The following is a 25,210-nucleotide window of genomic DNA, read 5'->3' as shown; positions in this document are numbered from 1 at the left end:
CTTGTATGCTACCTACAGTAACCATCAAGGACGTAACAGAGCTAATTGACAACCTAAAAAATAAAATATCAGCTGGATGGGATGAATTCTCTCCTTTTCTACTGAAAAAATGCAAGGGTGAGTTAGCCAGACCGTTAGTCCATCTAATAAATTGTGTACTTGAAGAAGGTGTGTTTCCGAAGAAACTGAAACTTGCTTTAGTTAAACCTTTATATAAAAAAGGGGAAAGAAAACAACCACAGAACTACAGACCAGTTGCCTTAACGTCAGTGTTTGGTAAATTAATTGAAAAAATAATGCTAGAAATCCTAATTGAGCACTATAATATGAATAACTTAATAGGAGATTTCCAACACGGCTTTAGAAGTGGTCGGAGCACCATATCTGCAGCAGTACAGTTTGTACACTGTCTGATGGAGAAAATAAATGAGGGATACGAAACGGCAGGAGTGTTTTTAGATCTTTCCAAAGCGTTTGACAGACTCCATCATGGCGCTCTTTTAAGTAAACTTGCTTATAATGGTGTCAGTGGGAAACTGTTGCTTTTAATAGAATCTTACCTTAAAGATAGACAACAATGCACAGAAGTTGTGTATGATAATGGAGAGGTAATTGCAAAAAGAAGATCGAAGATAAGGAACATAAATTTTGGTGTGCCACAAGGCTCTATCTTGGGCCCCTTCTTGTTTATTTGCTACATGAATGATTTCCCAAAAGTATTAGACACCAATCATCGTATTACTATGTATGCTGATGACACCTCTGGGGTTTGCTGGGCACGTAGTAATGATAACCTAAATTCAGTGGTACAGAATTTTGTTGAAAAAGCCCAAACACATTTTGAAAAAGAAAACCTGAGGGTCAATATTAACAAAACTAATTTAATTTATTTTAAGACAAGTAGTTCAAATAAAAATACTGTTATAAATGAGGACATTCAGAAAAATACCTGTTCAGAATGTAAATTTCTGGGGATATATATAGATGACAGACTTTCATGGAATCAGCAAATAGATCATGTCTGTGGTAAAATAACATATAGTCTGTATTTACTAAGGAGATTAGTTCAATATTTAGATATAGAAGCAATAAAAATAGCGTATTTTGGGTTGGTGTATCCCCATCTATCTTATGGAATTGTATTGTGGGGTGGGTGTAGCCAATACAATATAAAAAGGGTATTTGTATTGCAGAAAAGAGTAATAAGAACTATGGCAAAAGTAAGACCCAGAACTTCATGTAAAAACCTGTTTATTAAGTTTAATATTATGACTATTTATGCAGTATATATGTTTCAATCAATATTATTAGTGAAAAAAGACAAAAAAGTGACAAACAGGAATATGGAAATCCATGATTACAATACAAGACAAAAATCAGACTTTCATATGGTGAGCAGACGATTGAATCTAACAACAAATACCCCATTCATTAAGGGAGCAATATTTTATAATTCTCTGCCAAACAACCTGAAACAGCTTTCTGGTAGAATTTTTAAAAACGAGTTAAAAAAATGGCTTGTATTGAAGTGCCCATAGAGTATGGTGCTGACATGATTTGACCTCAGGAATGCTATATTAAATATACTTCAATGATATTTTACTTAGTAGCATGTAATCTATTTATATTGTGTATCAATAATCTGAATGTAATTATTATAACATTGCCCATGCATGTTAAATACATGTTTCGAGCTGTAAGATAAAAAAATAAATAAATAAGTATCAGTCCCCTAGACTTAGAACTACTTAAACCTAACTAACCTAAGGACATCACACACATCCATGCCAGAGGCAGGATTCGAACCTGCGACTGTAGTAGCCCCGTGGTTCCAGACTGAAGTGCCTAGAATTGCTCGGCCACAGTGGCCGGCACCAGTGGCCTTTTGTATAGCCATTTGAACATCTGTCTTACTGTGGCTATGTTACGCTATATTAAGCAAGGTTTGAATGATGAACCACATCTAGCACTCAGGTAAATTGTAGAATCTGATTAATTTCTTTTGCAAAAGATTTTAATTTGGCTGACATTAATGCTCACCTAATGGGACCATTTGTATGTGCTGTTAAATAACTACAGATTGTAGCAAGACTGATGATTCAAATTTGCTCTACCAGTGTATTGGACCTTGGTCTAAGGTAAGTTTTAACCATTTGAAAGAAACTTGCTTTATTTGGATTTTACACACAAGAAACATTTTTCTGGAAGGTTTTTGAAGCATGCCACTTCTGTGTTTTAAACTTGTGCAAACTGATTCAAATACATATAATTAATAGTTGCCCTGTTGTTTTGTGAAAGCTTTTTCCATTGTCATGATATAAGCAACATGGTTTGAAAGACAATAAAAAAAAACCTATACAGGATCAATTATTGCCAAAGTCAACAAAAATCTTCACTGTTTGCCAAGGTGTGGCTGTCTAATGTCAAAATTATGCTAGAATGAAAGTTGGGAACCAGAGTGAAAAATGCTCCTATCATAACACAAAAAAGACAAGTATGTCCTGAGCAGAGTTTGGGATGTAGAAGAAGGGAACTAGCTTTTTGACTTATCTGGCAGCTTCAAAGACATTTAAATCAAAACATCTTGACATATTTGCATTTTTTTATAAGTTAACCTTACTTTCCCAGTGCAGTGAGCTCTCTTAGCTGCAAGTTGTTGGCACACTTGCATCTTGCGGTTTATAGGCTTAACATCTGAGGTCATCAGTCCCCTAGACTTAGAACTACTTAAACCTAACTAACCTAAGGACATCACACACATCCATGCCTGATCCAGTGTCCAAAATCCAGGAGATTTGCCAGCTGTAGTAAACTATACATAATATCTTATGGCTGAGGAGCATACAAGCATACATGTAATAACTAAGAAAGTTTTTCTGAGGGGGGGGGGGTAAAATTTTTGGAAGTGGATTTGATCCTGGGAGGATGCTAAAACAATTTTTTTATTTCTGGGTGTTGGCGTGAGAAGGGGGGCGGAGGTGTTGATTTTTTTTTCCCTGAAAATAACATTTCTCACCAAAGCCCATGTCCTTTTACGTGTATGGTGAAGACTGTAAGAACAGATACACACAAATTTATATGCTTCTAGAGAGTGGGATGCATCTATGGAGTTGCATCTGTACTGGGAAGTATCCCAGAGTGGGGATGCATACATCCTAAGCTTTAATGACATATTGTCTCACACTGCATGATGTGAGAAATGCCATGTTGCATGACATTATGGCATATATCGTGTCATAGGACATGACATCAACATGATATATCATGTTGCTTTATTTGACACAATAGATTATATTACATAACATAGGTACTAACACTAACAAGTAAAACAGCACAAATATGTCAACATGTTTTGATATAAATTGTTTGTAACTGCCAGACAAGCTGAAAAGGTAGTTTCCTTCTTTTAGATCCCAAACTCTGCCCAGAACATATTTGCCATTTTTGTGCTATGATAGGAGCATTTTTCATTCTGGTAAAAGTTTATTTCATTTTTAAACAATATCTTGTTAATTTGCAGACCTATAATTTTGTTTGGCTATAAAGAAAAGATTTCCATACCACAGTATTTTACATATTTTTATTCTGTCATGAAATTCTGTATGTAATGTTTGACATCAGGATTTATTTTTATTTTATAATCATGGCACATCTTATTAACTTCATGGTTCAAAGGATTGTCAGCCACATAGAATCCTGACAAATTAAGCATGTTGGAAATGGTAGTAACTAATGAAATTTCTTTTTTAGAAAAGATATGAATTTCATGAAACAATAATATGTAAGTGCAGTGAACGAAGCACAGGAGGAGCCAATGCATTGTGTGCAAAGAGAGACAGATAGTACATTACAAGATTTTTGTCTTATATATTTAATTTTGCCCATAACTTAATTCAATAATACATAACAGTAGTAACACCCAAAGTACTTGGAGTTTGTTACACTGACACAAGTAGTTGAAACTGTCCTATAGACAAATGTAACTGAGGAAAACATTTTTGAATGTTGGAACATTTAATAAGTATTGATAATTTTTACTGACAACTTACTTTAAGTCAGGTCAGGAGCTCTGACATCAAATTGTAGGCATAAGCCTCCAGTTTGGTGAAAGTAGAATAAGAAGAAAAACAGAAATATGAAGTAAAGAAGAAATCAAATAAAATAAGACTAAAATATCAAAATGTAAGTAACATGAATTCATATTAACAGAATCTTCTGTTGGTTCTTGGTAGAACAACATTATAATAATAAATGAAAAGCACCAGTTTGCTTTTGTTCTACAATATTGCTTTATTTGGCACAATACATTATATTACATAACATAGGTACTAACACTAACAAGTAAAACAGCACAAACAAGTCAAGATCTTTTGATATAAATTGTTTGTAACTGCCAGATAAGTTGAAAATGTATAAGATGTGTTGGTTTCAAAATACAGTTGTGCACAAATTAATCAGACAAGATGATTAAACTTCAACTGTGTGCATTTATTACTATATGTATGCTACAGTTAGTAGCTTCTGATTATTAATAACTAATGTGACCTCCTTTTGTTTTAATGAGCTTCTAAATATGTAGAACAAAAGCAAACTGGTGCTTTTCATTTATTATTAACATGAATTCATGTTGAAGGATTGTTTGAGTGGCTATGTAGATATGTAAATGTTGACTAATGGAAAGAGTATGTATAGGAGTAGGACCATCGTAGATCTGAAAACGGAGGACATTTTAAAGAAATATTATTTGTTCCATTAACCAGGGTGGATATAGTATGGCTATTTTTGCTTATCATATATAATATCAAGTGTGTAAAGTTCTTGTTCAATACTAGAAATATTGCCTGATTGAGAAATTAACGAAAAATTATGGTTGGTTGAAAATACTAAAAAATTGCTCAAAGTAATGTAGACAGCCTAATGGATAAGATGTGTTGGTTTCCAAATACAGTTGTGCACAAATTAATTAGACAAGATGATTAAACTTCAACTGTGTGCATTTATTACTATATGTATGCTACAGTTAGTAGCTTACTGATTATTAATAACTAATGTGACCTCCTTTTGTTTTAATGAGCTTCTAAATATGTTGTGGCATAGATTTGACTTCTTTTGTTGAACAGTCCATTTTATCAAGATGCCTTTCTGCAATACTCCACAAATTCTTGATAGAATTTAAGTCTGGTGAATTACCGGGCTACTGAAGCACACTAATGTTGTTTTCTTCTGTTAATGCCTTGACTGCTTTAAAAGAGTGACATGAGGCCACATCATATTGAAATATTCCTCCACCACCTGCAAAAGTGCGCAGAAATGGCACACTCATGTACTTAAGGATTTACATGTATTTGGTGGAACTCATCATACCATCAACTGGAATTAGTGCTTCAGGGCACTTGCAGTTAAGAAATTTTTGGGAGCGTATTTTACAGCCTGTTCAAGATGTTCAGCTCTCACTGCACCATGGGTGCTTCACTTGATAGTTCTTGTCTATACCCTTGAGCAACAAAGCATGACTCATCACTGAAAATTACACATTTCCCGTCATTAGAGTTCGAAGACATATATTTTGCCCAAGTCAACCATTTTTTCTTCATGGCAGCTGTTAACAACTGTTTCTTTATTAACTTCTGTGCCTTCTGCCCACATTCAAGAAGATTACAACATACCATTGATGAGTCAGTTTCAACATCAGTAGCCAATAAATCTGTCTGAAGGTCTCTAGGAGTCTTGTGAGGATTAATTCTATTGTTTATACGTAGAGTTTTGCCAGTTCTAGGGGTGGCTTTTCATTTTTATCTATATCTCCCTTTTCTCTTTGGAGACAATGGAATAATATCAGTATATGCCCTAATAAGTCTTGACACCCTCGATTTTTCCACATCAACAACAGAAGCAATGTCTCTTATAGTCATAGATGTGTGTTCATGAAGAACAACTACTTTTGCCTAGTTCTTAGGTGGAATGTCCATTTTAATACAAATACAAAGTTTTCCTGTCAAGAATACAGAAATAATACTCACCGTTGCTACACATACGAGCACTCAACTGAGCTGGAGGTGACCTATAATTGTTGTTCACAGTCAAGGCAACAGCAGTCCAGCAAGAGTCCAACAATTGGGCACATAAAAATGGTTAGAGCTAACCAACTTCAATTACTTGTAAAATATGAACTTGCCCTAGTTAATTTGCACACTATTGTATTCTAGGCCCACCCAGTTAGCCGTGTGGTCTAACACATGGCTTTCCGGATTGGGAAGGAGCATCTGGTTCCCGGCACAAATCCGCCCGGCGGACTTGTCTCGAGGTCTGGTGAGCCAGCCAGTCTGTGGATGGTTTTTAGGTGGTTTTCCATCTGCCTTGGTGCATGTGGGCTGGTTCCCCTTGTTCCGCTTTAGTTACACTATGTCAGTGATTGCTGTGCAAAAAGTTCTCCACGTACATGTAAATCACCATTATCCTACCATGCAAACATAGTGGTTACACACGTCTGGTGTGAGATGTTTTCTGCGGGGATCCACCAGGGGCTGAACCGCACAATAACCCTGAAAGAGTGGTTTGGTGTGGGGCAGTGGAGGGGTGAAGTGGACTGCGGTAATCATCGTGGTGTTGTAGACCACTGCGGCTGCGGCGGGGACGGAGCCTCTCCATCATTTCTAGGCCCACGGTTAACACACAATACACTCACTACAATGGTATTCTATAACAACTTTCAGTAAAGGTCTCCAGAAGTTAGTGGATTAGTTTAAGAAGTGGCAAGAACAAGTGCATAAAATACAGGAGGAGCACAATGCGTTGTATGCAAAGACAGCCAGAGCCAGTTCACTCTCTGCCTCCCATCATGATTCATCTGCTCTTTTCTGACTGTTGCCAAAGTTCAGCCATTCTTCACGTGGTATCTCAGTTTTTGTGTCTGACTCCCTCTCTTGAAAAACTGATATTGCCAGAACACCACCACACTCTCCTGTTTGTGAACATTTGGCATGTTGATAACAAAATACAGGGTGATTCTAAACTCACTGTACATTTCGTACTTAAACAAATTTTATTAACCAATTTGTAATGGCACTGCAACTTATGTTACAATAGGAGATAATTTCAGTACATTTCAATGTGACCACCTAGCATGTCTGGCCCACCCCCCAGCGCTCCACTGCAGACCGAAAAACCTGCCCAAGCATATCTGGTGTAATCTCAGCAACTGCAGCTCGAATCCACTGTGTTAAGTGTTCAGTGCTGTAGATCTTCACCGGGTATACCTTTGACTAGATAAACCTCCATGCAAAAAAGTTTAGGGGTGTCAAGTCAGGAGAGCAGGGTGCTCACATCCGTGGAGAGGCACGACCAATCTATCTGCCAGGAAATGCTTGTTTCAGATAATCCTGAACAATGAGGGCAAAATGGGGTGGTGCACCATCCTGTTGAAAAACAACAGTATCCATAGTCCCATCAGATATCAACTGGGGCTCCAAAACTGTTCTAACATATATAGGTATGTGGTTCCAGTAATGGTTTGTTGTGCGAAGAAGAAGGGCCAATACACTGTTGACCTCGTTATCCCTAACCACACATTCACTTTTGCTGTGTCCCATTGCCACTCCTGCAGCACACTTGGTTGTTCGTCTGCCCAGATCTTGTAGTTGTGCCTGTTCACATGTCCACAGGTATGAAATGTAGCTTCATCACTGAACAAGACATTTTGCACCAAATTATCATTTTCCACAGCTTGTAGCATATCATAACAAATAGCTGGTCTGGCTGTGTAGTCCTCTGCTTCAAGCTTATGTATGACTGGATATGATATGCATGTTTATGCAGCTTGTAACTAAGAACTCTCCATACAGTGGTTTGAGGAATACCAAGCTTCCTACTAAGTCTCCTGGTAGATGCAGAAGGCCTACGTGTGAGCGCATCCTGCACAGTTTGTACGGTGTCTGGCATTATGGCTAGCCTCCCTGGATGTTCTTCACCTGCAACACTACCAGTAAGCTGGAATTTATTTACTCGGTCTTGATAGCAAGACTGGTGGGGCCTGTTTTCTGGAATCAATGGGCAAAGTCTGTCCGCACCTGTTCATACGTCATTCCATGATTCCACGAAGATAAGCATAAACAACAGTGATTCGTTTCTATTTGGTTAGCATTCTATCGTAGAACCTGCAAGAAACAAATATTCTGTTACTATATCACTGAAATGTACAGTGACTTACTATTTCACTGAAATGTATAGTGACCTACTATACCACTGAAATGTATAATGACTTTAGAATCACCCTGTAGTAAGTACCAAACTAACATTGATTTGAAAATCGTTAGTAAATATTCAACTCACATAACAGTATCAATGAAGCAAGTTAAAAGAAATTCATTAAAGAGATGATGGAGAAACAAAAGAAACGTGTTGAAATTTAAAAAAATTAGAATTAATTCAAAGATTTGAGAATGAGGAAACTACTGCAAAACTAAGTGCTGATTATGGTATTGGAATGCAGACTATTTAGGCACACTAAAAAGAATAAGCAGAAAATACAGGATTTTGTCTGGAACTGTGATTATAGTTATGGACCATCTGCATGAAAAAGCATGAAGAGAACAATATACTGAAAAGGGTAGTTGCTACTCACCTTATAGCAGAGATGTTGAGTAGTGGAAAGGCAAAACAGAAAAACTGTCAGAAAGTTAGCTTTCAGCCAATGAGGCTTTTGTCAAAAATAGATCACACACACACACACACACACACACACACACACACACACACACACACACACACACACACATACACTCACGCAAATGCAACTCACACACGTATGACCACAGTCTCTGGCAGCTGGAGCCAGACTGCGAGCAGCAGGGCATTATGAGAGAGGCACTTGGGTGGGGGTAAGGAGGAGGCTGGGGCAAGGAGAGGGAGGGATAGCTGTGTAGGAGTGGGGGTCAGTAAAGTGCTGCTGGGAGTAGCCTTCTGTTCCACCAATGCACCCAATCTTTTTACTTCTTTTCTGCTAACCTCACCTTTCACCCCCGCTCTCTGCCTTCCAACTGCACCTAGCTGCCCCACTCTCCATCTCATTCCTAGCGGAAAAGGAGAGAAGTAAAGAGATTGGGTGCATTTGTGGAATAGAAGGCTGTGTAGTGCTGGAATGGGGACAGGGAAGTGGGTGAAGGGCAAGAACAATGACTAACGAAGATAGAGACCAATAGGGTTACAGGAACATACAATATATTGCAGGGTGAGTTCCCACCTGCACAATTTAGAAAAGCTGGTGTTGGTAGGAAGGATACAGATGTCACAGGTCATGAAGCAGTCATTAAAATGAAGAATGTCATGTTAGGCAGTGTGGCAGGGTGGTCCTGTTGTTTCTTGGCCACAATTTGTCGGCTGCCATTCATGTGGACAGACAACTTGTTGGTTGTCATGCCCACATAGAATGCAGCATAGTGGTTGCAGCTTAGCTTGTAAATTACATGACTGGTTTGAGAGGTAGCCCTGGCTTTGATAGGATCGGTGATGTTTGTGACAGGACTGGAGTAGGTGGTGATGGGAGGTTGTATGGGACAGATCTTCCATCTAGGTCTATTACAGAAATATGAGGCATGAGGCAAGGGGAGCAGGGGTTGTATAGAGATGGAAGAGGATATTGTGTACATTTGGTGGGTGGCAGAATACCACTGTGGGAGGAGTGGGAAGGATAGTGGGTAAACCATTTCTCATTTCAGGGCATTCTCTGGTGGAGAATGTAATTCAGTTGCTCCAGTCCTTGAGGGGAATGCTCCTCTGTGGCCAGTCAGTGGGGCTTTGGGAGATGTTGGGTGACTGGAAAGATAAGGGATGGGAGATCTGCTTTTGTACAAGGTTGAGATGGTAATTACGATCTGTGATGGCCTCAGTGAGACTCTCAGTATATTTCGAGAGGGACCTCTTCTCACTAGAGATGCGATGGTCATGGGTGGCTAGTCTGTATAGAAGGGACTTCTTGTTATGGGACAGGTGGCAGATGTCGAAGTGGAGGTATTTCTGATGTTTGGTAGGTTTGATATGGACAGAGGTACTGATGTAGCCATCTTATCTTTGAGGTGCAGGTCAACATTGAGGAAGGTGGCTTGATGGGTTGAATAGGACCAGGTGAAGCAAATGGATGAGAATGTGTTGAGGTTATGAGGGAATGTGAATAGGTGTCATCAAAGAATGTGTACCAGGTGAGGAGTTTGGGATTCTGGGTGTTTAGGAAGGATTCCTCTAGATGGTTCATGAATAGGATGGCAAGTGATGGTGCCATGTCGGTGTCCATAGCCAACACAGATTTGTTTGTTGGTAATGCCTTCAAAGGAGAGGTAGTTTTTGGTGAGGATGTAGTTGGTCATAGTGGCTAGGAAGGAGGTGGTTGGTTTGGAATCCATCAGGCATTGGGACAGGAAGTGTTCAATAGCGGTAAGGCCATGAGCATTGGGGATGTTAGTGTAAAAGTAGGTGCCATAAATAGTGATGAGCAAGGCACCTTGCGGTAAACGAACTGAAACTGTGGATAGTAGGTGGACGAAATGGTTGGTATCTTTTATATAGGAGGGTAAGTTGTGGGTGATAGGCTGAAGGTGTTGGTCTACAAGAGCAGAAATTTTCTCAGTGGGGGCACAGTAACTGGCCACAATGGAGTATCCTGGGTGGTTGGGTTTATGGACTTCAGGAAGCATGTAGAAGGTAGGAGTGTGGGGAATGATAGGGTTGAGGAGAGAGAGATGGATGCTGGGGAGAGATTTTGTGCTAGGCTTAAGGATTTGAGGAGAGACTGGAGAAATAGAAATACAAGTTTATTGTTTCGTAACAAATAATTTCAAGCCATTGACTTAAAGTACAGGAGATCTGCCAAAATGCAAAAACTGGTTTACAATTTTCCTTATAATACCAGTAATATAATATACAGTACTGAATAATTAATTAATTAAGCAATTAATAATTTTTCTTCAAAAGTAACAAAGTTTTAAGATTAACAGTCCTAAGTATTTGCTCTCTCCTGCTCAAATTTTCAGATCATCATTTATGAATTATTCTACTGAATAGTAACATTTCTGCACTAGTTTCTCATATAAGTATTTTTTTCAGTGTTTCTAAATTTATGCTGAGCAATTCTCTTCCTTCCACTTTTTTATAAATTTTCACACCCATATAATGTGGGGTTTGAGAGTAAAGTTTTAAACAGTTGGTGGGCGGCATAAAATTATTTTGATTTCTGGTGTTGTAAACATCCTGAAAATGATTTGCTGCAAATATATCAGGGTTACCGTGCACAAAGATAATCAGCTTGTATATGTATAGTAAGGGAACACTTAATATACTTAGATTTTTTAGGAGTGGGCAACATGATTTTCTTCGCCCTACATTGTGCGTATTTCTAATGACAGTTTTCTCAAGTTTTAGTATTCGACGCATATGGTTTGAGTTACCCCAAAACGCAATTCCATACCTTATTACTGACTGCTGGATTTCTGGAATGGGGTCACTGTGGCAGGATTTGTAGGTGGATGAATCTGACAGCTGGTGGAGTCTATCTGCCAGGTAATCCTTGAGGTTCAAAACAAAACTGGTGGAGCCTTTGTCAGCAGGTAGGATTATAAGAACAGGATCAGTTTTTAGGCGGTGAATTGTGGATCTTTTTGTGAGTGTAAGGTTAGTTTGCATGTTAAGGGATTTGGGGAGTGATCATGAGGGAAGGTTCAATGTTAAGAAACTCTGCAGAGTTAACAATGGGTGATTTGAGGGCAGCAGGGGTGGATCATGGCTGGATGGAGGAGTGAACTGAGGCAGACAGGGTTCAACATTGGTCTTGCATTGAGTCTGATTGGTAGGGTCGGTGGCAAAAAAGAGTTTCCACTGTAGTGACCAGGAAAAGGAGAGACAGTCTTTAACAAGTCCCGCATGACTGAATTTGGGGGGGTGGGGCAAAAGGTGAGGCCTTTGGAAGGACTAATACTTCTGCAAGGCTAAGGCTTTTGGAAGAAATGTTCAAGACTGTGCTTTGGGTCTGTTTACGTTCTGGATTATATATGGTGGTGGGAGGGAGTTTTAGAGGATGGGGTAGATGTAGTATGTCTGCGAGACATGGTTTGTCAGCTATGAGGGGATGTGAGGGAGATTTGGAGATGGCTGTAGGGGTAGTGGGCAGTAGTAGTCCAAGATTACACTAGGAAGTGACCAGGTTGGAGAACTATTTGAGGTGGCATTCTGCATGTTACTTTAGTTCCTGGAGGACAAGAGTTTCAATGTGTGTTATGGGATTCAGAAATTTGGGATTGCAAAGCAGGAAATATCACAGATGTAGAGTAGGTATTGCAAGGAGGTTTCGGCCTGATTGATATGGTTTTGTGGAAGGAAGGGTGGCAGCCGGAAATGGGTAATTTGATGTTAAGGCAATTTGGGGGGATTCCATGAGCTAAACAACAATGAAGGAACAATACATCGTACTGGGTTCTGGCTAGGGATAAGGAACATTTTCTGTATTGATGGAGATGGAAGAAGCAAGAATCCATGGTGGTGGAAAAACCCATAAAAATGCATAAATAACGTAAAATTACATCCAAATAAATTCAGAAAAATACCTTCAAACATGTGGGAAAAATTACAGAAGAAGAAATCAATGAAATAAGAGGAAACAAGATGAAATCAGAGGGAGTAGGCTGATAGTGAAAGGTGAAAACCAACTGAAATTGATGTGAAGTCACAATGAGATAAATAGAAAAACAAAAATGTTTATAATGTGGGTTGTAAACCTATGGGTGGATATGTGTCAAAAGGAGGATGGCAGAAGTGACTAGATTAGGTGAAATGGAATAGAGAGGGGAAAGAGAGGGAGTGGGAGTGGACGGGTGTTGGTAGGATGAGATACAAGTTTGTGTGGCACCGGAAAGATGCGGGAAATAACATTTGAAAATATGCGAGGGTAACACAGGGAGAGTGATCAATGTGAAGGTATAGATTTAGTGATATTGGAAGGTGCAATGTGGGACATAAGATGCTGCACGAACAATCAGTGTGGTCTTGTAGCCATCTGTTGTGTGCAGCTGAGATGGTTGATACAATGTGACTCAGTAGAGTGTACAATGTGGTTTGTAAGGCAACAAGAGAAACACAGGAAAGAAGAGAAAGAAGGATGGACACTGAGTATAGTAATGCATTATAAAATAGTAACAAAGGAAAACAGCACTGGGTTTGGATGAAAGCATGAAGAGAGCTGCATTTGATGAATTAGATGGCGCACTTTTGCACCAAAAGCTTGAAAATGTTTCTGAAGATATTTTTCATATGCATCCCAATCTTCTAAAGAATCATCACACAGAGGAAATGGTTGGAGTTGTGTCAATGGCAGTGGAACGTCCCGCATCTAACAATGCTGCCAAATTATTTAGTGCCATGGAGAGATCCTGATGCTGGTTGGCGAGAGCTCATTGTTGTTCAATAAGAGATTGAAGACCTGCTTCCACTGACATGTTGGCTGTATATCAAATCAAACAAACAAAACACATGGAGTAGAACACTGCATTTGTCACCAAGTATGTTGTAACATTGAACAGACACAATATCAGAAGTAACCAACCAAGTTTTATTCTCCTTCCACATGAAAAGATCCACAATAACACTGAATGAAGTATAGAACAGTACAACATCTCATAATCATACAACACATCAATTGACAGTCTGGTAGGTGAGCATACAGTAAGCAAGTAAGTGTAAGTGAGATTGACAGCCCTGCATGCCAGCCTTATATTGGGCTGTTGTGCATAAGGCACAGCACTTGCTGTGCCATCTGTCCAGGTTTAAGGCAACCTCCCTAGGTCAATCTGGAGGCACTTGCATTGCACACTATTTGATTATGAGTGTTCAGACAACAGGGTTGCAACACTGAGCTGAATGGTGTGATTTATATGGAGAATTTTTGGGGACTTCTACTTACTTCATCCATTTTATTGAGTCTTCTCAATTTATCTGGTACAGCTAAATAATACCTGTTAAAGATGTTTGTTATTTCTAGAAGATCAACATCACTAATGAAACAGGGTTTTGCTTGAATGACATTCTCTGCTTCAGACAAGATAGCATTTTGATTTTGTTCCAGTTAAATATGACATTGATGCAAACGTTCTCATTGACAGAAGCTCAACTTACCTTCAAGAAGTAAGAGAGGCAGAAGGTGAAATAAGATAGAGAGTCTATGTGGGATCCACCAGAATTTCTTCAGCAATCTAAAGAAAATGTAAAACTCAGTAGCTAATCATATATGCCTGACATTGTCAAGCAGTAGGTAACTTAAACTATTAGTTTGCTTCTTCGGGATTATGTGTCAAGCATTTTAATATAGTGCTGCTTAGTTAACTCAATGGTGGATTTTTGACGCAGTGGACATAATTCAATTATCGTAAATGTAGATCAGTATGACAGATAAAATCTGCATGCTGGATCAGTTTTCAAAACTGGTTCTTTGCCTTTATGTGCAGAAATTTGATGAAAAACTTTATTCTCTGAAACTAATTTAGCTTAAACAGACACAAAGGTAATATTTCATCAGAACTGAACATCCTCAAAAATAATTACTTGTCAAAATACTCACTTATTTTTCTTCTCTAAATATGGACAATATACAATGAACTGTTACCATGCTACACAACACTGTATTTGAAGAAATCTGTTCTACTGTTAGCAAGTTAAATGTAAGCATTAGTTAGTTACATGTTCTATCAAATTTCATTCTACGTCTGTTGATCACAGGTGTAACTAACAGAAAACATTTACTAATAACTATCATAGCTGATATTCTTTCCAAGTGTTGTGTCAGTTTCTGTGTACACGTCATAAAATAAATTCTCTTCCAGGAATTGATCGTGCATTTGAAGCTTTGTTGGATGAAGTATTTGGTGAGGAGTTTATGGAACAGTTCAAACTGAAAAGGCCAGCAGCTTTTGTGGAACTGATGGTCAGTTTTGAGGCACGAAAGCGTGTGGCGAGCCCTTACAGAGAAACTCCATTTAACATATTCCCACCTTTCTCCTTTATTGATTATTACAGGAAGTACAAAGGAAAAGAGGTATGTTCAGATTTTCAATAATAATCAGTTAAATGTTGTGCTACATAAAGAGCACAGTACCTTCTATAACAAGTGTATCTTGTGCTTGGATCATAGAACTATACTTTATCTCTACACAGATTAACTTCTTAGACAGTTATCTTTGATAGTAAAGGAAAAGAAGGAGATGCCTAACCATAAGCAAAAATTAAGATTGCTCTTACAAGAATACTATGAAGTCCATTGCACCACACAGAATACAGAAAGCATAAGCTATGCATAAAAATAAAACAAAACATCCAAGGATAAAGAGAAATGACATCAGTCTTAGTGAACAGGTAACAATAATGTAAATGAAATTCACTGTCCCAATAAGTGAAAAAATTAAGCTTCACTGTTCTGGCTACAAACAGGCCAACTACAACTGATTGACCACCTTGTCATCCTTTGCCATTCGTGTCATTTGGATGTGGTATGGAGGCTTTGCAGACATTGGAGCCACTACTTCTTCTTCAAGTACCTCCTCAGTTGACATCATGAGGCTGAGTGGAATCTGTTCCAGTCCTCTTATGAGGAAAAATTTCTGGCAGTACTGAGAACTCAGGTCCTCCACAGGAGAATCAGATGCACTGACCACTCAGCTGTGGAGGCAGACAATGCCATGTCAATAGGAGCATAGTAACTGAAGACAGAGAAAAATCACTTGCTTTGAAATTAAATTCACTTAATTCTTTACGATGATGTCAGAAAGCATGGGGACTAAAACTAGTACATTAAACATTGATACATTTCTCTTAGTTCTATAGATGTTATATGGGGCATGAAGGGCTATTTTCCTCAGTAACATTACAGACAATATTTTACTAACAACTTTATCTTGGTTGTTGAAAATATTATTTGTTGTTCAAAAGTAGGATAATCTTTTATTGCTCTCTGTTCATTGCATGGTATGGTTCAGGTGACAGATAAGTGTACTCTATGTTGAACCCATATTTTCTGCTTACCCGAGCACGCTTTGGCAGTGAAAAATGATTTTTAATGGATTTTTCCCATTCGTTCTGAAACTAAGAATTGGCCTTATTACAGTTTTTATGTGTAGCATTATGTAATTGTTATTCCTCACTTTCTGGTTAATATTTTGTGCCAGAATTAATGTACAGTTTTGCATCTGAAACACTGCAAAGGAAGAATGGGGTATAACATAATGCAGGATGCTCTTCCATCTGTAAAGAGAATCACAACAAAAAATTTCCAGAATGAATCACTCTGCAGGAGTGTGTGTGCCGATATGAAACTTTCTGGCAGGTTAAAACTGTCTGCCAGACTGAGACTCAAACTCAGGGCCTTTGCCTTTCGTGAGCAAGTGCTCTACCTACTGAGTGACCCAAGCTTGACTTACAACCCATCCTCACAGCTTTAATTCTGCCAGTACCAGTGAGGAGCTGTGAGGACAGTTGGTGAGTTGTGTTTGGGTAGCTCAGATGGTAGAGCACTTGCCCGCAAAAGGCAAAGATCCCAAGTTTGAGTCTCGGTCCGGCACACAGTTTTAATCTGCCAGAAAGTTTCATATCAGCACACACTCCATTGCACAGTGAAAATTCATTCTGGAAACATCCCCCAGGCTGTGGCTAAGCTGTGTGTCTGCAGTATCCTTTCATCCAGGAGTGCCAGTTCTGCAAGGTCTGCAGGAGAGCTTCTGTGAAGTTTGGAAGATGGAGATGAGGTACTGGTGGAATTAAAGCTGTTACGTGGGGTCATGAGTCATGCTTGAGTAGCTCAGATAGTAGAGCACTTGCATGTGAAAGGCAAAGGTCCCAAGTTCAAGTCTCAGTCCAGCACACAGTTTTAATCTGCCAGAAAGTTTCAACAAAAAATTTGTTTGCAACATCTTTCACCAGTGAAACAGTATTATGTTTCTGTTAGTTCTACTTTTTTGACTCTCTCTGTATGAATGTTTATGTTGCCTCCTTTCTCCTATAGCTATAACATGTGTGTAGAACACAGAACTGAGAAAGAAAATTACAAAGCAAGAGAATGTGGTAACATTTTATGTATCTTCCCAGCCTTAATTAGCTTTATTATATTACTTACTGTTTCTTGAGGCAGTTCTTTAATTAGGCAGTTTGTTTGTATTGTATCTAATTAGAGTGTAACATTCACAATAAATCTATCTATAATGTTAAGTACCGGTAACTTAAAGTAATGCATCACAGTGTGTATCCACAAGTTAGACAGCGCTCAGTGTGTGTGTGTGTGTGTGTGTGTGTGTGTGTGTGTGTGTTTGTGAATAAGACCTGTAACCCATGCAACAATGTTTAGCTAGTTCAAAGACTTAAGAGAAGGCTGAATTGTCTGTGTTAATCAAGGTGGGCCTAGTATTTTTCCTTCTGATGTGACTGAAGTCAACTTCAAGACAGCTGCTGTGATTGTCTGCAAGGGTCAACAGATAACATTATGTAACCTCAGTGAAGTGTAGAGAACTTCATATGGCAGAGTCTTCATGATTATGCTTGGTCATCTCCATATGACTTGTGTTTGTGCCTGTAATGTGTTGTATCTGTTGACTTCGAAACAAAAGACTGTATGAATGGAGACAAGCCATGAGGTGTTGCTTCTTTTTGCTGATACAGGGTTGCATTTCTCAGATTGATTATTGCCAGTGATGAGTCATGGCTGCATTATTATGATCCTGAAGGAAAATGAGTCAGTACGGTGTGGAAATCACAAGGTTCTCCAACACCAAAAAAGGGGAAAGTTGTTACACCTGCAGGGAAACTGATGGTAATCACATTTTTTGACTATCATGGAATGATTTACCAGCATGCAGTTCTCCCTCACACTACTGTTACAGCAGCATATTGCATGTCAGTGTTGGCTTAACTGAGGAAGCACATTGCAAGGAAGTGACCAGAACTGTCTTGTACTGGTTGGCGACTTCACCGTGACAATGCATAGCCTCACGTCGCACATCAAGTCATGCATCTCCTGGCTCAGTTCAACTTTACCTGAGTACCATATCATCTGCCTTATAGCCCTGATCTTGCACCCTGTGCTTTTTTTTTATTCCCGTTATTGAAGGCAAATGTAACAAATAAGAGGCAAATGACAGTTGCAGCAGAAGTACCCTACACTGCAAATTGTTGGGTAGATACGAAGGAAGGATATTTTTTTGTGTCTCTTTGCTGATTGAAGGGATGCATTTCTCTCTGAAGCAATGCTCAAGAAAACTGAGACAATTCTCAAGGACCTGACAGAAAATGTGTTCAAGGACTAGCAGAGGCACTATAAAAGGTGTATTTAAGTAGGGGTGGAGTGCTTTGAAAAAGATCATGTAAACATTGAAATGAGTAATAAACATCTGTGAAAAAATCAGCCTGTCTTTGTTGATGAGTCCTCATATAGTACCTTTTTTTCTCAAAGGTTATTTTATTATTCAGATCAATCAATTAGACTATTTAATTCCCATCCATGCACACATACTCATTATCTGCCCAATGATATGTTGTGGAGGACACTTCTGACACCACTGTCATTTGCCACTTACTTGTTACATTAGCAAATGGGTGTGAACTGGTAAACCTTCTTATTAGTTTTAATTCCCATCAAGGTTATTCGGCCAAGGTACATGTGGAATGAAGCAATATGTTTTACCTGGCTCTTCTTGGAATACACACTATGTGATCAAAAGTATCTGGACACCTAGATGAAAATGACTGCAAGTTCATGGCGCCCTCCATCGGTAATGCTGAAATTCAATACAGTGTTGGCCCACCCTTAGCCTTGATGACAGCTTCCAATCTTGCAGGGATATGTTCAATCAGGTGGTGGAAGGTCTCTTGGGGAATGGCACCCTATTCTTCATGGAGTGCTGCACTAAGGAGAGGTATCGGTGTTGGTCAGTGAGGCCTGGCATGAAGTTGGCATTCCAAAACATCCCAAAGGTGTTTTATAGGATTCAGGTCAGGACTCTGTGCAGGCAAGGGATGTTATTGTCATGCAACCACTCTGCCACAGGCTGTGCATTATGAACAGGTGCTCGATTGTGTTGAAAGATACAGTCAGCATCCCTGAACTGCTCTTCAACAGTGGGAAGCAAGAAGGTGCTTAAAACATCAATGTAGGCCTTTGTTGTAATAGTGCCAGGTGAAACAACAAGGGGTGCAAGCCCCCTTCATAAAAAATCACAAATACAACATAACACCACCGCCTCCTGTTTTTACTGTTGGCACTACACATGCCGGCAGATGACGTTCACCAGGCATTCACCATACCCACACCCTGCCATCAGATCACCATATTGTGTTCTGTGATTTGTCATTCCACACAACATTTTTCCACTGTTCATTCATCTAATGTTAACACTCCTTACACAAGTGAGGCGTCATTTGGCATTTACTGGCGTGATGTGTGGCTTATGAGTAGCCACTCGATCACGAAATCCAAATTTTCTCACCTCCCACCTAACTGACATAGTACTTGCAGTGGATCCTGATGCAGTTTGGAATTCCTGTCTGATGGTCTGGATAGACATTTGCCTATTACACATTATGATGCTCTTCAACTGTCGGCGGTATCTGTTAGTCAACAGACGAGGTCGGCCTGTACGTTTTTGTGCTGTACGTGTCCCTTCAAATTTCCACTTCACTATCATATTGCAAACAGTGGACCTAGGGATGTTTAGGAGTGTGGAAATTTTGCATACAGACATATGACACAAGTGACCCCCAATCACCTGACCGCATTTGCAGTCCATGAGTTCCATGGAGCACCCCATTCTGCCCTCTCACAATGTCTAATGACTACTGAGGTTGCTGATATGGAGTACCTGGCAGTAGGTGGCAGCACAATGCACCTAATATGAAAAACATATGTTTTTGGGGGATTCCAGATACTTTTGATCACATAGTGTATCTGCTCTTAGAGTTCTTACAGTAAACCCCTTGTAATGTTATGTGAGTCTCACTGCCCCTTTTTTTTAAATTAATTTGTGTCTGATTTTATTCTGAGAAGCTCAGTAATGTATGTAAATACCGTAAATATAAATTTGATTAAAAAAGTACTTGAAGTGAAGTGAAGTGAAGTGAAGTGCAGCTGGACAGCAACAAACTCTTTGGCGAGCAATCCCCACAACGATAGTAGTTGTGAACCTTTGAGTATGGACTCTAAAAAAAAGACAATTGATTTTTTTTAAAAAAAAAAGAGAACTGTTAATTTGTATCTTGTGAAAGAGGATGTGTTGCAAGGCTGTTGCTCAGAACGTACTGTTACATTTAATGAAAATTGATATTTTAGTGATAAAACCAAGTAAAATATGTGTAAGAGTTGCCAAACATTTATGTACACAAATTTTCTGGAAGTGAAGAATAGAAATATCTTGTTTTTGGAAAAGGAGGTGGACGTCATTGTCGTTGCCGTCTAGCAATCGACAGAATTGTAAGGGTACAAAGTTCACTAAAATACAGGAAAAGAAATACATTCTCTATAGTTTCCATTCAATGAGTAACAACCTCTCATAATTTCTTAAATTATAGTAATTGGATTATGTTCTTGTACAATAGTATGGTGCTGAACTCCCCAGACCAATTTTGATGTAGCAGGATGTGTAGTTTGAAGGAAATCTGTGTGCTAAGCAATCTCCTTTTCTCACAAAAAGCAGATTGCTGTTTGATCTTATTTACTTACAACAGTGGTTCCCTGGTATGAAAAGCTAGGAAAACTTGGGTTCAAAGCTATCTGCAATATGGCCAAGTAACTAACAGAGTCAGATTTTAAACCTTAAAGAACAATAAATTCCTCCATATTGTAATACGTCACCAACTGGTGCAGAAGCTGATCATTCAAGGAGGTAGCAACCAAAATTCAGGTACCAGTTATGACTTAAAGTAAAAATCTCAATCAAAAATCAATCTCTCTCTCTCTCTCTCTCTCTCTCTCTCTCTCTCTATCTCTCTCTCTCACACACACACACACACTCTCTCTTCTTAGGTTATTAATACATATTCGATTTGCATTTCTGAGCAGTTGTCATAGACCGAAAAAAATTTATATGTTGAAACTCCCTAGGAAAGTGGGGCCTGTGTTTAAATTGATTTGCTGTAACACTCAGTGAAATGATGTCAGATGTCTCAAAATCATTAGAAACAAGGAAAAATAATATGGCCTGATGTGATTGATGAAATTTAAAATTGACCAAACATTTATTGATAACAGTGAATGTTTGAGGTGATTGTTACACTGAAAAATATTGAGGGACATGAGGAATCTGGTCCTGTGGGATTGTAGATGCCATATCTCTTCAACATGAAACATGTCAGCAAATTTTGTCACAGGACTAAACTCAGAGAATTGTGACAAAGTTTCTGCCACAGTGATGAGGTGCATAAGTAAAATAGATGTACATATCCAACAACTTAAGCAATAGTTTTAAGGGATACCACAATTTTTTTAAACTGTTGACAGATGGGATTATGACTATGACTCTCAAACTAAGCATCCATTTTCACAAAAGAGCCCTTCTTCATGCTATCCAAAATAAAGCTTTTCAAAAGAAGAGCATAGTTAAGACCATACGGATTTGCTTTTTTGAAAGTAAGGAGATGTTCATAATGATCTCTATTGACAGGTCAAACAATAAGTAAAGAACTTAATGGTGACGTTCTATGACATATCATGAGTATTATGAGGCAAAGAACAAAAAGAGTGCCACATAAATAATCAGATACTCCATTACAATGGATATGTGTTTTCAGAGTCATCATATGAAAACTCTTGGCCAAAAATAAGTAGTTCTCATAAACAAACTAACTTTTCTCATAGATGAAATTTGTGTTGAAGGGGCAGCGATTTGATATAGTTGTGAACATTCAGGGAGCAAATTCATGAAGTCAGACAGTTATTGCTATGGAACCTGTCCAGGGCCTCCAGGATGCGTTTCAAAACTCAGCAAACTCCCAGGAATCTACTCTCTGAATATACAACCAAATAAAATATGTATTTCAGAATAATTTTCACTGTATCTTGCTTGCAGTTATTGCTGAGAACTTCTATCATGTTCATAATTTGTAACTACCACACTTTTTTTATGATCTCAGTGTCGTACCTGCATGTTTATGAATAATATTGTGTAATAAAAGTTAATACACTGACTTTTTACAGATTGATCATGCAATCAAGAAGTGTGGAAGAAAAGACATAAGCTGGTCATCACAAGGAATGCTAAGAATAAATGCTAGCCTCATGAGAGAGCTGTTTCAGCCAACTGTCTCTAATATTCTCAAGGTAGTCCATGCTCAACATCTTGTCTGTTTACATGGTCTAGAAAGTCAAAATAAAGTTTATGTATTATGTCTGTTTGAGCACCTCATAAATATTGGAATCCATATGTTAAATGTAGGGGATTATGAACTAGCAACCTATTTTTGGAGGGAAAACATGCAGAAAGGAGGAGTTGTCATGAATGTCAACAGTATTACCAAGGTCAAAAATGTTGAAACCAATAGTTTCCACTCAGATCAATAACTGGTAGCCTATGCTTATGAACTGCCATTACTGGAAAGTTGTTCATAATTATTACAATATACAGATATCTGCCGGGAGTTTTTCAATTTATTTAGAAAAAGTTACATAATTATACCAATTAGCAGGATAAAGAAAGTAGATAATAGTCTTTGGGGACATTAATATTAATTTTATGAAAGATTCAGAGAAAATAAATGATTTAGAAATTACTTAACACTTTTAACACCTGCTTTATTAATTTTCTTCACACGAATCTCCTAGGAAAACTGGACATTAATAGACAACATATTTGTAGGTGAACATTTAATCAGTGACATAAATGTTTATCCAGAAGTGAATTGCCTATATGACCATAAAGCACAGCTATTATTAATAATTATAACTTGCCTGATTACAACAATGTGGTATGGAAAAGATTAAGATTAATTAATGAGCAGGCAACAAAAATTTCCAAGTCAACTTTATAGGATACTGAATAGACGGATGTGTATAAAGTAATAGGTGTCAGTTCCAAATTTAATATATTTTTTGATGGTATTAACAGCAATTTTTAACAGCTACTTTCCCAAGAAAACAATGAAGTATGGCACAAAAAAGAAATCTAAAAAGTCTTGGATTTTCTAAAAGGTCTTGGATTAAAAAAGGAATTAAATATCATGTGCAAGGAAAGGAAATTACAGAAAATCATTTAGGCAAACAAAGAAGTAGAATTGATTTCATATTATAGGAAAGACTGTTCTGTTTTAAAGCACAAAAATAAAACTGTATAATGAATGAATTTTTCACTCTGCAGTGATGTTAGCTTTATATGAAACTTCCTAGCAGATTAAAACTGTGCCAGACTAGGATGTGAACCCAGGACCTTTGTCTTTCGTGGGCAAGTGTTCTACTGACTAAGCCACCCAAGCATGAATCACAACCCATCCTTCTTCCGTTCTTCCAGGAGTGCTAGTCTCACGAGTTTTGCTGGTGAACTTCTGTGAAGTTTGGAAGGTATGAGATGAGGTATAGGCGGAAATAAGGCTGTGAGGACTGGTTGCGAGTCATTCTTAGATAGGTCAGTTGATAGAACACTTGCCCCTGAAAGGCAAAGATCCTGGGTTTGAGTACTGATCTAGCACACAGTTTTAAGGTGCCAGGAAGTTTCAGATCTGTGTAATATCTGAAATTAATAACCCAGACAAAACAGTAAATAATATAAAGAAAAGCAGATTGCTACTCATCATAAAGGTGACATGATGAGTAGCAGACAGGCACAACAAAAAGACACTTACAAATTAGCTTTCAGCCAAAACTTCCTTCAGAAAAAGAAACACACACAGTCACATAAGCAAGCACTCCCCTTGCACACATGATTGCCATCTCTGGCAACTTGTACTGGAATGCATTCCAGTTCGAGCTGCCAGAGATGGCAGTCATGTGAGTGAGGTGTGCTTGCTTGTGTATATGAACATTTTTGTGTGTTTCCTTTTCTGGAGATGACTTTGGCTGTTAGCTAAATCGTAAGTGCCTTTTCATTGTGCCTATCTGCAGCTCAACATGTCATCATTATCTTCCAGACAAAAAGTTAAATTTATATAGACTACATTATAAGGGATACCAGGAGATCATTCAAGGAATGAGAGGACTTTGGTTTTAAGAAAACAGTCAAACAATAAATTATAGTCAAGAAGGAAAACAGCCAAATAATAAATAATAGCCATGAGGTAGACAAAATATTAACAGCCAGTTCCTGGAAGTAGTTCAGAAGATAGCTGTGGACAGTACAAGGATTAAGCAACAGACTACATGTAAGAAGCTATATGGCACTGGAATTGTTTCTTACATGTAGTCTTACATGTGGTCTGTTGCTTTATACTTGTACTGTCCACAAATCAAGAATGCAATTAACTTCCTCAAAAGCAAAAACTCTGACAAAGTTGAGAATGTCTCAGGTGAATTACTAAAATGAATGTTCTTCACATAAGTGTAATGTATTCTGCCACAAAAGCAAATTATCACTACCATGTGGTATATTTTCAGACAACCTGAAATGTACTGTTTTTAGGTCCCTCTACAACAAAGATAGTAAGACAGATAATAATAACTTCTGTGCCTCAAACAAAAATGTATTGGGGGAATTTAACAGAATTTTTATTTGTATTTTATAATTTGAAAATAAATCTAAATTCATTTAAATTATTGACTGCAAACAAAAGTTTCAATTTATTGTCTCAGACAGATATTCATTGACACTGTAGATGCATTTATTTTTTTACTTAAAGCTTGAATTTACTTTTTTCTTCCAGTTCCTTAATTTGGGATGGAAGTGCTTGCAAAAGCTTTATTCCTAAGTGGTTCACATGATTCTGACATCTGATTTTTGCTACATGGGAAGCATGGACATCTTTAGAATGCCTTGTATTGTGATTATGGTAGCTAGAGTTGGTTTGAAGAATACAGTGATTTTTATTGATCATTTCCAGGCATTTTAAAATTATATAGATGGTATTGTTAGTATCTTTAGTTGTTTAAATAAGGGTCTACAGTGTGTTTGTGGTGTGCTACATTGGGTCTGCTGTTGTTCTTGAAAATGTGGATAATATTTTCTTGAAAATTAATAATTGGTTCTCTGCAAATGTACTGTCACTTAGTTTAGATACAATA

General features: G+C 38.1%; 1 protein-coding gene across 1 annotated transcript in view; it reads left to right on the top strand.

The window, feature by feature from the left end:
* The window catches only part of LOC124596007 (heat shock 70 kDa protein 12A-like), a 206,951-nt gene that overhangs the window by 97,573 nt on the left and 84,168 nt on the right, over positions 1-25,210 (top strand). The window contains exons 8-9 of the mRNA XM_047134961.1: positions 14,856-15,067; positions 22,202-22,324. Coding sequence (XP_046990917.1) covers positions 14,856-15,067; positions 22,202-22,324 — 335 coding nt within the window. The remainder of the gene's footprint in view (positions 1-14,855; positions 15,068-22,201; positions 22,325-25,210) is intronic.

Source organism: Schistocerca americana, chromosome 1, assembly GCF_021461395.2.
Source record: "Schistocerca americana isolate TAMUIC-IGC-003095 chromosome 1, iqSchAmer2.1, whole genome shotgun sequence".
Taxonomy (NCBI): Eukaryota; Metazoa; Arthropoda; class Insecta; order Orthoptera; family Acrididae; genus Schistocerca; species Schistocerca americana.
Note: the sequence above shows the minus strand (reverse complement) of the source record. Positions and strands in the feature narration are given on the sequence as shown.